The sequence below is a fragment of the Nerophis ophidion genome, linkage group LG23 (assembly GCF_033978795.1).
Source record: "Nerophis ophidion isolate RoL-2023_Sa linkage group LG23, RoL_Noph_v1.0, whole genome shotgun sequence".
Lineage (NCBI taxonomy): Eukaryota > Metazoa > Chordata > Actinopteri > Syngnathiformes > Syngnathidae > Nerophis > Nerophis ophidion.
In genome coordinates this window covers 12,546,814-12,561,849 of record NC_084633.1, presented here as the reverse complement: position 1 = coordinate 12,561,849, position 15,036 = coordinate 12,546,814, and the positions used below count along the sequence as shown (strand labels likewise).

The following is a 15,036-nucleotide window of genomic DNA, read 5'->3' as shown; positions in this document are numbered from 1 at the left end:
ACGCTGAACACAATTCCCGGAAAAACGAGACAACGGCTTAAGTAGGCCTGACATTGTCTAAAACCCGCAACACAGCAATGTTTCCTAACCTCTTCCTGCATGTTGGCTGCCTTGAAGACCGTAATGAATAACTTGTTGCTCTGCTCCCCTTCTGGTAGCAGCAGTCAGGCGGGAAGATCTCCTACTCCCTGAGCTGTCCCCCGAGCTTGAGCGACTACTTGTGTGAGCTCCGCACACAACACAGGGAAGTCAGTGTTATATAACAAGGAGGTGGGGCTGAGGTTTTTTTTTTTTTTTAGGCAAATAGGCGGGAAAGCAATGTGAAGTTGCTCTTTTCACAGTGAGACCTGTCTTCAAAGTAAATACCGCTGCATAAAAGCTAATGATACCACTTACAAAGCCAATAATCTATTGCCAAATATAACTTAAGCAGACACATTTAATTTCCCCCAGTGAGTGCAGTGACTGAGTTTAAAACTTTATAAACTTAAGCAAGGGTCTCTAAACCTTTTTTCCACCAACATGCTAAAACCAAACAAATGTAGGCACGGTTATAGCGTTATAGGAGTGTGATCGCATACCATTTCAACTTTCTCTTTTAACATCACAACTATCCGTCTATTCATTTTCTACCGCTTGTCTCTCTGGGAGTTGCAGGGGTGGCTGGAACCTTATTTGTATAAACATTTATTTCCAGCTTGACTCCAATGTTACTTCATATTGCTGTGAGGCAATAAAAAAAAAAGTGTACTGCAGGCAGCAAATTGTCACAGGCCGGCCCTTTGGACACCCCTGAACTAGACTAAAGTTACATGCTTTTTATGTGCGTTTTTTTTTATTATTATTTCATTTCTAAGCAGTATAAGTTTAAAATGAACTGCAAAAAAGATCTACACTGCTAGGTCAGTAGTTTGTAAACTGAAATGTAATCCAGACACTAAAACAGTGGTTCTCAAATGGGGGTACACGTACCCCTGGGGATACTTGAAGGTATGCCGAGGGGTAGGTGTGATTTTACAAAAATATTCTAAAAAATAGCAACGATTCAAAAATCCTTTATAAATATATTTATTGAACAATGCTTCAACAAAATATGAATGTAAGTTCATAAACTGTGAAAAGAAATGCAACAATGCAATATTCAGTGTTGACAGCTAGATTTTTTGTGGACATGTTCCATAAATATGGTTGTTAAAGATTTCTTTTTTTGTGAAGAAATGTTTAGAATTAAGTTCATGAATCCAGATGGATCTCTATTATAATCCCCAAAGAGGGCACTTTAAGTTGATGATTACTTCTATGTGTAAAAATCTTAATTTATAATTGAATCACTTGTTTATTTTTCAACACATTTTTAGTTATTTGTATATCTTTTTTTCCAAATAGTTCAAGAAAGACCACTACAAATGAGCAATATTTTGCACTGTTATAGAATTTAATAAATCAAAAACTGAAGACATAGTGCTGTATTTTACTTCTGTATCTATTTTTTTCAACCAAAAATGGTTTGCTCTGACTAGGGGGTACTTGAATTAAAAATGTTTTCACAGGGGTACATCACTGAAAAAAGGCTGAGAACCACTGCACTAAAACAATGGTGCGGTTTGCCATTAAACAGAACACTTACTTCCAGCATGCTCTTTATTTTTAGTACAGAACAGTATTCAGTGTTTACATGGAAACTGTAAAGCTTTCATTTTCACTTACGACTGTTTAAATAAATCACGCAGTCTTGCATATGCATGCATATTCCTTAGTTTTTACACTACTTGCTGTATATTGGGTAGGGAATTTGAATTATGAGTCATGTCTCCCTGCAGGTAAATGTACACTTTGTGTTAAAAGTTTAAATAAATCATGCAGTCTTGCATATGCATATTTCTTAGTTTTTACACTACTTGCTGTATACTGGGTAGGGAATTTGAATTATGACAGTAATGTCTCCCTACAAGTAAATGTACAGTTTGTGTTAAACGTTTATCTTGAGTGATAGTGGGGAAATGAGGGCAGCCTAGTGTGTTTACCAGTCCTGAAGGAATGCTTGCATGAATTTGTGCACACCCAGATTTGCGTACTTTAGTGTTTACACGGTAACTATAACGCCAGTGCCTTTGAAATACTAAAGACACTTAACTGCTGCTGTGACCCAATGTCAACTGCATACTTATACTTTTGACTGTGAATCAGAATGTGCAATAATGTTATGTTACTCACTGTGCCTTGTATATAACATTTTTTTATTTTAGCAAAGTACCTTGTGACTTGTTGAAGGGTGGACTAGCAAAGTAAGATTTTCATTGTACGGCAAACTGTCTGTTTAACTGTGCATATGACAATAAACAATCTTGAATCTACATTGGTGTATTGTAAGCAAGAGACCATAGTGATAACATTTTAATGTGTTATATGAAAACAGTCTTACTTTTACGTTATCCCGATTCATTAGAGCAGAGTTTCTTAACCATAGGGCCCATTTTTGGGTCGCAAACTCCTTCTGGAGGGCCGCCTTAAAGATATGTTTATCAGTATGGGTCACAGCGGTACTCAAGTGTATTACTCTTTCCACAATGTGTGGCAGTAATGACAAAAATAAAATAGAAAACGAAGAAGTCTGGAGTTAATGTCATAGAGCAGTGATACTCAAACTGTGGCACTAGTGGTATGCAGGCTCCATTTAGTGGTAGGCTGAAGGATCACTTGATTAAAGAAAGTAGTGTTGGTTTTTCCTGTGTTCAAATTGTGTGTAATGTCACAGTGTCCAAAGTATTAAATATACTATTTAAATAAAATATTTTTCTTAGTGAATACTTGGGCCTACTATGTTACTGTATTTTAATCTTGGTCATTATGGTGGTACTTTTTTCTGAGGTGGTACTTAGTGAAAAAAGTTTGCGAACCAGTGTCAAAGAGAAGTTTCTTCAGCGCAAAAATTATGACTAAAGTGTTGAAGCTTTATTTTCATTTGCACTTTAATCTTATTTACAGTTTAAGAAACATAGTATTATATATTTTTAATTTGGGTAAAACCAAACTATTTTAGCACTGCATCATTTTGTGGAAATGTATTTACCAGTTTTACGAGTCCCTTTCTTTGCAGTATATTTGATTAGTATTTATTTTGTAATCAGCCTGCCTTAAGGCTTGATAATAATCTTTCTGATTCACATGGTTTCATATAATTTAACACGGTTTACCCCATCAAACTATTAATAGGTCAGATTATAAGTATTTAATACAATTAAAATCAAGAAAGAGCAAGATTACTAATTCCGTGTAAATACTTGAGTGGGCCTCGAACCCCACTTTTGTGGAAAAATTGTGCCCCAGGGTCAAGACGGTTGCGAACCCTTGCATTAAAAGACCATTGTTTGTAAACACGTGACATGTTTTCAAGTTCAAGCATGAGTAAAAAACACCAAAAGTAAAAGTAACCCCTTTTTACATCATCATAAATTGTTTCATCTACAGCGGGGGTCTGCAACGCGCGGCTTTCGAGCCACAAGTGGCTCTTTAGCACCTCCTTCGTGGCTCGCAGCTTTTTCAAAAATGTATGAAAATGGAAAAAGATGAGCTAAAAAATGTTTTTGTTTTAATATGGTTTCTGCATGAGGACAAACATGACACAAACCTCCCTAATTGTTAAAAATCACACTGTTTATATTAAACATGATTCAGTGATTCGAGACTATTTGAAGAGCGCCGTTTTGTCCTATTAATTTTGGCAGTCCTTGAACTCACCATAGTTTGTTTACATGTACAACTTTCTCCGCCTTTTTAAGACGTGTTTCATGCCACCCATTTTTTGTCTCATTTTGTCCACCAAACTTTTATTGTTGTGCGTGAAGGCACAAATGTGAGCTTTGTTGATGTTATTGACTTGTGTGTAGTGCAAATCAGGCATTTTTGGTCACTGCATGACTGCAAGCAAATGGATGCTAACATGCTATTTAGGCTAGCTGTATGTACAAATTGCATTATTATACCTCATGTGTAGGTATATTTGAGCTCATTTAATTTCCTTTAAGTCCTTTTAATTCAATTTATATTTGCATGTCTCATGACGCATTTCTGATAGTTGTGTGCCATGTTGTTCCAGACCACAGCAAACGTTACCCGGGTCGCACAGATTGTTATAAATCTATTAGAAGAAGACAACCTGCCGCTTCCTTTAACTTGGACACACACATCTGTACCTTTGGCCATTCTAAGCCAGTCATTTCCAGGAGTTATTTCACCCTCTGAGATGTTTTACTAATGATTTCCATCCATCCATCCATTTCCTACTGCTTATTCCCTTTTGGGGTGGCGACTAATGATTTCCAATGTTGTAAAAATGTGTTAAAAAAATATTACATTTCAAGATTTCTGTCAACAAAGATTTGCGTCAGCCTGCGACACGGTCATGTTGATAGTAGGCTAATATAGACATTTACATCATCTGTTGCCTGCATTTTTACACTTATTATATAGGCTTTACATTTTTTGCAACTCCAGACAGATTTGTTTTTTGTATTTTGTCCAATATGGCTCTTTCAACATTTTGACAGCCCTGTTTTATGCTGTGCGTGAATCCACAAAGGTGAGCTTTGTTGATGTTATTGACTTGTGTAGAATGCTTATCAGACATTTGGTCAGTGGATGACTGCAAGCTAATCAATGTTAACATGCTATTTATGCTAGCTGTATGTACATATTGCATTATTATGCCTCGTTTGTAGGTATATTTGAGCTCATTTAATATCCTTTTCTTTTATCCTCTTTGTAAATAATTTAGTTTTGCATGTCTGCATTATTTGTATATAATATATAGTATGTAATATTGACTGCATTTCTGATAGTTGTTTGTGAGCCATGTTGTTCCAGACCACAGTAAACATTTCCTAGCTTGCCAAAGATTGTAATAAATCCATTAAAAGAAGATAGACTGCTGTTTCCTTTAATTTGGACATACACATCTATACCTTTGGCCATTAAAAGCCAGTCATTTCCAGGAGTTATCTCACCATCTGATTAGCCTCTGACTTACTAATGGTTTCTAATGTAAAAATGTGTAGAATAAATATTAAATTTCAACATTCTTCTCAACAAAGACTTGCTTCAGCCTGTGACACAGTTGATTTTATAGTAGGCTATTATAGCTAATATAGACACTTACATCATGTGTTGTCTCCATTATAACACCTATATAAGACTTTTAAAGTAATTTTGATAGTAGGCTGGTAAAGCTAATATAGACACATACATCATGTGTTGTCTTTATTGTAACACTTATATAATACTTTTAAAATCATTTTGATAGTAGGCTATTACAGCTAATACGGACACTTCTGTAATATGTTGCCTTCATTATAACACTTATATGACTTTTAAAGTAATTTTAATAGTAGGCTAATATAGCTAATATAGTCCCTTACATCATGTGTTGTCTTTATTACAACACTTATAGAAGACTTTTAAAATAATTTTGATAGTAGGCTATTATAGCTAATATAGACACTTATGTCATGTGTTGCCTTCATTATAACACTTATACATGACTTTTAAAGTTATTTTGATAGTAGACTAATATAGCTAAAATAGACACATCATGTGTTGTCTTTCTTACAACACTTAAATAAGACTTTAAAAATCATTTTGATAATAGGCTATTATTGCTAATATAGACACTTACGTCATGTGTTGCCTTCATTATAGGACTTATATACGGCTTTTCATTTTTCGCTGCTCCAGACAGATTTTTATTTTTATTTTTGGTCCAATATGGCTCTTTCAACATTTGGGGTTGCCGACCCTTGATCTAAGGCAGTGGTTCTCAAATGGGGGTACGCGTACCCTTGGGGGTACTTGAAGGTATGCCAAGGGGTAGGTGAATAAAACTTCAACAAAATATGAATGTAAGTTCATAAACTGTGAAAAGAAATGCAACAATGCAATATTCAGTGTTGACAGCTAGATTTTTGTGGACATGTTCCATAAATATTGATGTTAAAGATTTCTTTTTTTGTGAAGAAATGTTTAGAATTAAGTTCATGAATCCAGATGGATCTCTATTACAATCCCCAAAGAGGGCACCCTAAGTTGATGATTACTTCTATGTGTAGAAATCTTTAATAATAATTGAATCACTTGTTTATTTTTCAACAAGTTTTTAGTTATTTTTATATCTTTTTTTCCAAATAGTTCAAGAAAGACCACTACAAATTAGCACTATTTTGCACTGTTATACAATTTAAAAAATCAGAAACTGATGACATAGTGCTGTATTTTACTTCTTTATCTCATTTTTTCAACCAAAAATGCTTTGCTCTGATTAGGGGGTACTTGAATTAAAAAAATGTTCGCAGGGGGTACATCACTGAAAAAATGTTGAGAACCACTGCTCTAAGGCAGGTGTCACCAACGCTGTGCCCGCAGGACCAGGTAGCCCGTAAGGACCAGATGAGAAGCCCGCTGGCCTGTTCTAAAAATAGCTCAAATAGCAGCACTTACCAGTGAGTTGCCTCTATTTTTTTTTATTGTATTTATTTACTAGCAAGCTGGTCTCGCTTTGCTCGACATTTTTAATTCTAAGAGGGACAAAACTCAAATAGAATTTGAAAATCCAAGAACATATTTTAAAGACTTGGTCTTCACTTGTTTAAATAAATTCATTTATTTTTTTACTTTGCTTTTCATAACTTTCAGAAAGACAATTTTAGAGAAAAAAATACAACCTTAAAAATTATTTTAGGATTTTTAAACACATTTACCTTTTCAATTCCTTATCTTCTTTCCTGACAATTTAAATCAATGTTCAAATACTTTTTTTTTATTGTAAAGAACAATAAATACATTTTAATTTAATTATTTTTCATTTAATTTTAGCTTGTTTTTTTGACAAAGAATATTTGTGAAATATTTCTTCAAATTTATGATTAAAATTCCAAAAAATTATTCCGGCAAATCTAAAAATCTTTAGAATAAAATTAAAATCTTATTTTAAAGACTTTTGAATTTCTTTTAAATTTGTTGTTCTGGAAAAGATAGAAGAAATAATGATTTGTCTTTGTTAGAAATATAGCTTGGTCCTAATTGTTATATATTCTAACAAAGCGCAGATTGGATTTAAAACATGTCATCAAAATTCTAAAATTAATCTTAATCAGTAAAAATTAGTAATGATGTTCCATAAATTTTTATTTATTTTTATCAAAAAGATTCTAATTATCTAGTTTTTCTCTTCGTTTTTTCGGTTGAATTTTGAATTTTAAAGAAACGAAATTGAACATAAACTGTGTTTCATGATTTAATTTTCATTTTTTTTCCTGTTTTCTCCTCTTTTAAACCGTTCAATTAAGTGTTCATTTCATCATTTATTATCTACAAAAAACTTCCCGTAAGAGGAAAAAAAAGTACGACTGAATGACGGACAGAAATACCCATTTTTTAATATATAGATTTATTTATTAAAAGGTAAATTGAGCAAATTGGGTATTTTTGGCAATTTATTTAAGGGTGTATCAAACTGGTAGCCCTTCGCATTAATCAGTACCCAAGAAGTAGCTCTTGGTTTCAAAAAAGTTGGTGACCCCGGATTTAAGGTAACCAAACATTCCTCACAAGCTCTGAAATGTTGTTTTACTTTCATTTTTTCTTACTCACGCTTCCTTGGGGATTTTCAATTCCATGCAGACAAGTATGCAAACAAACACATGGCTTTATCCACAGCCCATAATTGTTTCAACTCTGGATCCTTGAGCCCAAAAGAGGGATAATCTGAAGCAAAAATCCATAAAAAAGCCAGTTTGGCTTCTTAACATAGCCAAGATTAGTTTTTTTTTCTCCCCTTAAGGGTCATCCAATGTTGTGGCGAACATGATTGCATTCATTGCCAACGACAACAAACCTCTGATGTCAATCAGCAAAAAAAAAAAAAAAAAGAAGCTCAGTCTAAAATAGCAACCATATAGTTGGGAGTATGCAAGAGACAGGTCGAACAATGCCACGGTGTTCGTGCACGCACACACGCACACAACGGCTCAGTGCAAACGTGCAGCCCGGTGACAAACTGACCCGTGTTGTGTTTCTACTCTGTACGTCATACTTTGCTCGCTCCTTTACGCACACCACCTGCAAACCAGGAGCCAAACACCGGCCCCGCTTCGACGACTAACAGCTGAGGAGTGGCCGGCCCAAACACACCATATAAGCGGGTCAGTGCGCGGTGGCTAAATTTAGATTTATTAGACGCACATTGAAATAAACAAACGCGTTGTTTATTTCCCTACAAGGGGAAACTATACCAAGCTTGTTTGGGAACACGGCCAGGAGTGAGTAAAGGAGCGCGGCAATGACGTCATGCATGCAACATAACAACATGTTAGAGCGCGGCAATGACGTAATGCATGCAAAATAACAACATGTTAGCATGCTAACTTGCCCGTGTGACACCAACCCATGCATGCTACCGTCCTCCAGCCAATAGGATGACAATGAGCTAACTTCTTCCGGTATTCCAATAAAAAAACAAACAAAAAAAAACGTCACGTTTCTCGTTTTGGTTTGGGACCCCGTTGCCCTTCGACGTTATTATTCCGGGATGGGTAAAGTTCCAAAGTATCCAGTGTGTGTGCACTAGTGGTGCACAACAACAAACTGATTTTCCAAAATGGCTTCCCGGGCGAAACAAAGCCAGAAGGATGGCTGCTGATCCTCCCACTCAGCACTCTGCACACTTCAACTCTATTGGAGGAGCAAGTGACAGCTGCGGGGACACGCACACGCACACGCACACGCACATTCACATGCAGAACAGGTTGTGGTGAAGGGTGACCCAACTTAAAAAAAAAAAAAAAAAAAAAGTACGGGTACCTCTGTTACATTTTTTTTTTAAAGGTTTATTTATAGATTTCAACAATTACAAACAGTAAGACAAACAACAACAAAAAAAAAAGTACGGGTACCTCTGTTACATTTTTTTTTTTTAAAGGTTTATTTATAGATTTCAACAATTACAAACAGTAAGACAAACAACAACAACAATATAAAACATTGTGAAAACAGTACAAAACAGCGCCAGGGGGTTGTAAGTTCAAATGAATAAAAATAGAACACAAATATATATATATATACATATATATATATATATATATATATGTATATAATAATCAAAATGCAAAGCCGTAGGCTTATTCAGATTCATCAAACAACTTAAATTTGGAACACAGCATCATCGTTTTCACAGCTTTTTTGTTGTTAGAGGTAGAGAGTGTTTTAATGTAAAGTTCCAGATCTTTTTTAAAGGCACAAAAGATAGGACGGGTATTAAGAAACTTACATTTATGAATATAAAACTTAGCCAATAAAATAATGAGGTTGCAAAGGTAGAATTCCTTTTCAAATATTTGTTCATACAGTGTAAAACCAAAAATCACATCTTTAAAGTAAAGCACAAATTTGTCATAAATATTGTCCAGGATGAAGCGACAGATGCCCTGCCATAGTGATCGAGTGTTTTCACAAGTCCAAAACAAGTGGTTAACAGTCTCTGGGTGCATGTTACAAAAGGTGCAGGTGACATCAATGTCCTTCTTGTATCTAACCATCACAGTCTTTACAGGGTAATAGCGATGGATGATTTTAAATGATACCTCTTTGACTTTGTTGGTAAGTAAATACCTGTTAGGAAGGGACCACATTTTGATCCAACAGATGTCATTTACAACATTATTCCATAAGGAAATTACATAGGAGACAGACACAATCATTTTGGAATAAGCTGCGGATTTTTCTGTTATTTTTTTGATCAAAGCAAAGTTTCCCCACAGGAGTGTCAAGTGGATCATTCACAATTTTTACAGCAGAAAGAGGAGGTGTGTAAGCCCTGTACAACATAATAACACCTGTTGGGATGGCATCAAATACAATAGCAAATTGTTTGGGAGTCACAGGTATCTTAAATTGGTTGAGAAATTCTTGGTAATTAAAAAGTTGACCTTGCTTATTGAAAAGCTGACTCACTAAAATAATGTTATTGTTAAACCAATTGTTGAGGAAAAGAGATTTCCTTTTGTAACATATGTCTTTATTGTTCCAGAGGAAATATTTGGTAGGTGAAAAATTGTGCTTATATACAAGAGACCATGCTAGAAGGGCTTGTTTGTGGAAGTTTGAGAGCGCAACAGGAATCCTATCAATGTTATAATTACACAATAGCAAAAATTTTAGGCCTCCAACGTTAGAGAATACATGATGAGAAATAAAGTTCCAAATTGAGGTAGGGTCTTTCAAGTAGTGTCTTATCTAATTAATTTTAAAGGTGTTGTTTAATGTAGTGAAATCAAGAAAGTTTAGACCATCCTGATTGTAATTGTTCATTATAACAGATTTCTTAATATAATGAATTTTGTTTTTCCAAATAAAGTCCCTCTGTTACATTTTTAATGGGCACCGCTATTGTTCTATGACGTCATATTTGTTTAGGAAAAGTGAAGTGAATTATATTTATATAGCGTTCTTCTCTAGCGACTCAAAGCGCTTTTACATAGTGAAACCCAATATCTAAGTTGCATTTAAACCAGTGTGGGGGCACTGGGAGCCATACTTGCCAACCTTGAGACCTCTGAATTCAGGAGGTGGTGGGGTAGCAGATGGTGTATATATTTTCAAGGATTTCTTTAATATATATATATATATGTATATATATATTTATACATATGTATTTATATATATGTCTTGATTGGATTATCCAGAGAATAGTGCTCGATACCGTGGTAGAGCGCGATATGTATGTGTGGGAAAAATCACAAGACTTGTCCCCACGAAGAAGGAAAGCGTCCGCACAACTGAAATCCTTTTTCGGTCATTCTTTTTCTTTTATTTTGTGTGTGTATGATTGTTAATGTGTAACCTTGTACTGTAAAACTTATCACACAAAATGGTTGATTGATTATATGGCTGAAATAAACTTATTTCATTCATTCAAATAGTCCTGTTTGCCAATAGAAAGCAGGTCAGGCATGAGACAATAGCACTAAAAGGAAAACACCAACAAAACTGGAAGGGCCACCAAAATAACAGCGCAAGACAGGAACTAAAGCACTACACAGGAAAACAATCAATCAATGTCCATTTATATAGCCCTAAATCACGAGTGTCTCAAAGGGCTGCACAAACCACAACAGAAACCACTGCGACATCCTCGGTAGGCCCACATAAGGGCAAGGAAAACTCACACCCAGTGGGACGTAGGTGACAATGAGGACTATGAGAACCTTGGAGAGGACCACATGTCCTCAAGGGGACAACAACAAACTTGAAATAAGCCAGGACAACCTGGTAGAGTTTCATTTTTTTTTAAAACGTTTTCTGCTGGTGGTGTGCCTCTGTATTACTTTTATTAAAAAAATGTGCCTTGACTCAAAAAAGGTTGAAAAACACTGGTATAGTAAGTATACAATAATATCAAAATGTTTGTTGAAAATATTTAGGAGTTTTAAACAAAACAGGAATGGCCACCAAAATAAAAGCGCAAGACAGGAACTAAATCACTACATACAGGAAAACAACAACAAACTCAAAATAAAACACGACAACCCGGTGGAGTTTCATTTTTAACGTTTTCTGCTGGCGGCGTGCCTCCGTTTTATCTTTATTTAAAAAAATGTGCCTCGGCTCAAAAAAGGTTATAAAACACTATACAATAATATCAAAATGTTTGTTGAAAATATTTGGGAGTTTTAAACAAAACAGGGAGGGTCACCAAAATAAAAGCGCAAGACAGGAACTAAAGCACTACACACAGGACAACAACATCCATCCATCTATTTCCTACTGCTTGTCCCTTTTGGGGTCGCGGGGGGTGCTGGAGCCTGTCTCAGCTCTATTCGGGCGGAAGGCGGGGTACAACAAACTCAAAATAAGGCACATCAACCTGGTGGAGTTTCATTATGCAAAATTTTCTGCCGGCGGTGTGCCATTATCTTTATTAAAAAAAGTGTCTTGGTTCAAAAATGTTGAAAATCACTGGTATAGAAAGTATAGAATAAAATCAAAATGTTTATTGAAAATATTAGGGAGATTTAAAGTCCTACTGAAATGAGATTTTCTTATTTAAACGGGGATAGCAGGTCCATTCTATGTGTCATACTTGATCATTTCGCGATATTGCCATATTTTTGCTGAAAGGATTTAGTAGAGAACATCGACGATAAAGTTCGCAACTTTTGGTGCTGATAAAAAAGCCTTGCCTGTACCGGAAGTAGCAGACGGGTTGTGGAGCTCCTAACATCTGAACATTGTTTACAATCATGGCCACCAGCAGCGAGAGCGATTCGGACAGAGAAAGGGACAATTTCCCCATTAATTTGAACGAGGATCAAAGATTTGTGGATTAGGAAAGTGAGAGTGAAGGACTAGAAAAACAAAAAAAACTATTTTTGAAAGACTATACAGTGTGAGCGATTCAGATGTTATTAGACAAATTTACTAGGATAATTCTGGAAAATCCTTTATCTGCTTATTGTGTTACTAGTGTTTTAGTGAGATTATATAGTCGTACCTCTACAACCTGAAGGTCGGCCCCGCAACTTTCTTCAGCACCAGTCGACGAGTGGTGACGATGCCCATCTCTGCCCTTCGCAAGGGACCCTCTTCGAAACACGATCTTTCGAAATGATCGCTGCATAATACATTGTACTTTGTGTGTGTGGTCCAATCCAACCGTGTTCGCTTGACCGCTCTGTTCCATAGTAAAGCTTCACCGTCATCTTTTGGGAATGTAAACAATGAAACACCGGCTGTGTTTTGGTTGCTAAAGGCAGCCGCAATACACCGCTTTCCACCTACAGCTTTCTTCTTTGACATCTCCATTATTTATTGAAAAAATTGCAAAAGATTCAGCAACACAGATGTCCATAATACTGTGGAATTATGCTATGAAAAGAGACGACTTATAGCTGTGAACGGTGCTGGAACCAAATGTCCTCTACAATGCGTGACGTCACGCGCACGCGTCATCATAACGCAACGTTTTAGCATGATACGAACGCTCAAAATTTAAAATTGCAATTTAGTAAACTAAAATGGCTGTATTGGCATGTGTTGCAATGTTAAGATTTCATCAAGTCGGTAGTAGTGGGTTTTAGTAGGCCAGTGTTTTTCAACCACTGTGCCGCGACACACTAGTGTGCCGTGAGATATTGTCTGGTGTGACGTGGGAAATTATGCAACTTCACCTAATTTATCCCAAAAATATTTTTTGCAAATCAATAATTATAATCTGCCAGATAATGTGCCGTTGCTTAGTGTCTGTGCCGTGTAAAACTCGATAGTGTAACCACGTTATACTCCATGTCAGTAGGTGGCAGCATTGCTTTGTAAAAGTCGGAATGTGTCGGGTGAGACAAGGATGGTTTGTTGTGAACGTGGACCCCGACTTAAATTGAAAAACGTATTCAGGTGTTACCATTTAGTGGTCAATTGTACAGACTATGTACTATACTGTGCAATCTACTAATAAAAGTATTAATCAATCCCGATATGCAGACCACAGTGGGGAGGCAGTGTGCAGGTAAAAAAGGTATGTATTGTTTAAACCTAAAATGAACAAAAGGGAAAGAAAAAGGCGATGCAAAACAAAACTGAACTGGCTACAAAGTAAACAGAGACAGAATGCTGGACGACAGCAAAAACTTACGGCGTCCACAAAGTACATCGGTACGTGACACGACAATTAATGTCCACACAAAGAAGGGTAGCAATAACGTAGATAGCCTTGCTTGCTAACACAAAGTACATTTTTTTACGTTTTCTGCTGGTGGTTTGCCTCCGGATTTTTTTTTTATGACATGTGCCTTGTTTTAAAAAAGGTTGAACAACACTGCAGTAGGCCTTTTAATGTTTTGCACACGGCGCCCTCTCGTGGACATTATTATACATGTCTCTTATGTGACGTCAGAGACGGAAGGCGCGCTGCTGTCAAACAGGGCGAGTTCAAAGCCGTGTTTTATGAACGACTTTTTTTTTTTAATAAAAAAAATAAATTAAAATCTCTTATCACAGGCACGTGCTCGTAAGACCTTCTTTTATAAACGTACAAAAGAAACAACTTAAAGCCACCACATCCTTTAACCAAACATTAGTTATCCATGCCGCTGTCATCTGACTTAGTACTAATATTGTTTATAATAAACATGAACAAAGTTAACCATTTTGAACTGACTAAGCTTTAAAAAAAAAAACACACACAAGCAGCAGCATATCGATCCACAGTCCAAAGACTACAGCGGAGCTAATAATAATAATGAAGCATCCTTATTCGAGTACTTACACGGTGACTCTATCCAAACGACGAATGTTCAACTTTAATCCCGTTGCGAGTCGTTTTTGTTGACTTTTAAACTTCGTCGTCAGCGTGACTGACTTCCCTCACCAGAATGTTTGAATGGCGCTAACGTTCCGCTGTTGGGGACGGTTTGTTGTGTCACGCATGGAACCATAGAAGAAGTCAGCGAGTGCGCGACGTCGCCACCTAGCGGTAGATACCAGAACAACACATAGCAGCACACAGCCCCGGATGCTCATACAGTACATAAGTACATGTACAGTGGGGTAAAAAAAAAGTATTTAGTCGGCCACAGATTGTGCAAGTTCTCCCACTTAAAATGATGACAGAGGTCTGTATTTTCATCATAGGTACACTTCAACTGTGAGAGACAGAATGTGGGAAAAAAAATCCAGGATCTCACATTGTAGGAATTTTAAATAATTTATTTGTAAATTATGGTGGAAAATAAGTATTTGGTCCATTACAAAAATTCAACTCAGTACTTTGTAATATAACCCTTGTTGGCAATAACAGAGGTCAAACGATTACTATAGGCCAGTGGTTCTTAACCTTGTTGGAGGTACCGAACCCCACCAGTTCCATCTTCTTCCGCTTATCCGAAGTCGGGTCGCGGGGGCAACAGCCTAAGCAGGGAAACCCAGACTTCCCTTTCCCCAGCCACTTCGTCTAGCTCTTCCCGGGGGATCCCGAGGCGTTCCCAGGCCAGCCAG

The 15,036-nt window shown here is 36.4% G+C and overlaps 1 protein-coding gene across 5 annotated transcripts in view; it reads right to left on the bottom strand.

Annotated features, from left to right (window-relative positions):
* sun1b (Sad1 and UNC84 domain containing 1b) overlaps positions 1-14,447 on the bottom strand; it is a 61,972-nt gene extending 47,525 nt beyond the window's left edge. Inside the window, exon 1 of one of the 5 annotated variants that reach the window (XM_061884888.1) lies at positions 14,309-14,447. Coding sequence is in view for 1 of the 5 variants with exons in the window: in XM_061884883.1 (XP_061740867.1) it covers positions 90-101 (12 nt within the window). In the remaining 4 variants the exon portion in view is untranslated. Of the gene's footprint in view, positions 1-89; positions 755-8,419; positions 8,687-14,308 lie in introns of those variants that run through there. The other 4 variants (XM_061884884.1, XM_061884885.1, XM_061884883.1 and 1 more) reach the window with 4 other exon arrangements.
* Positions 14,448-15,036: the final 589 nt, after the last annotated feature.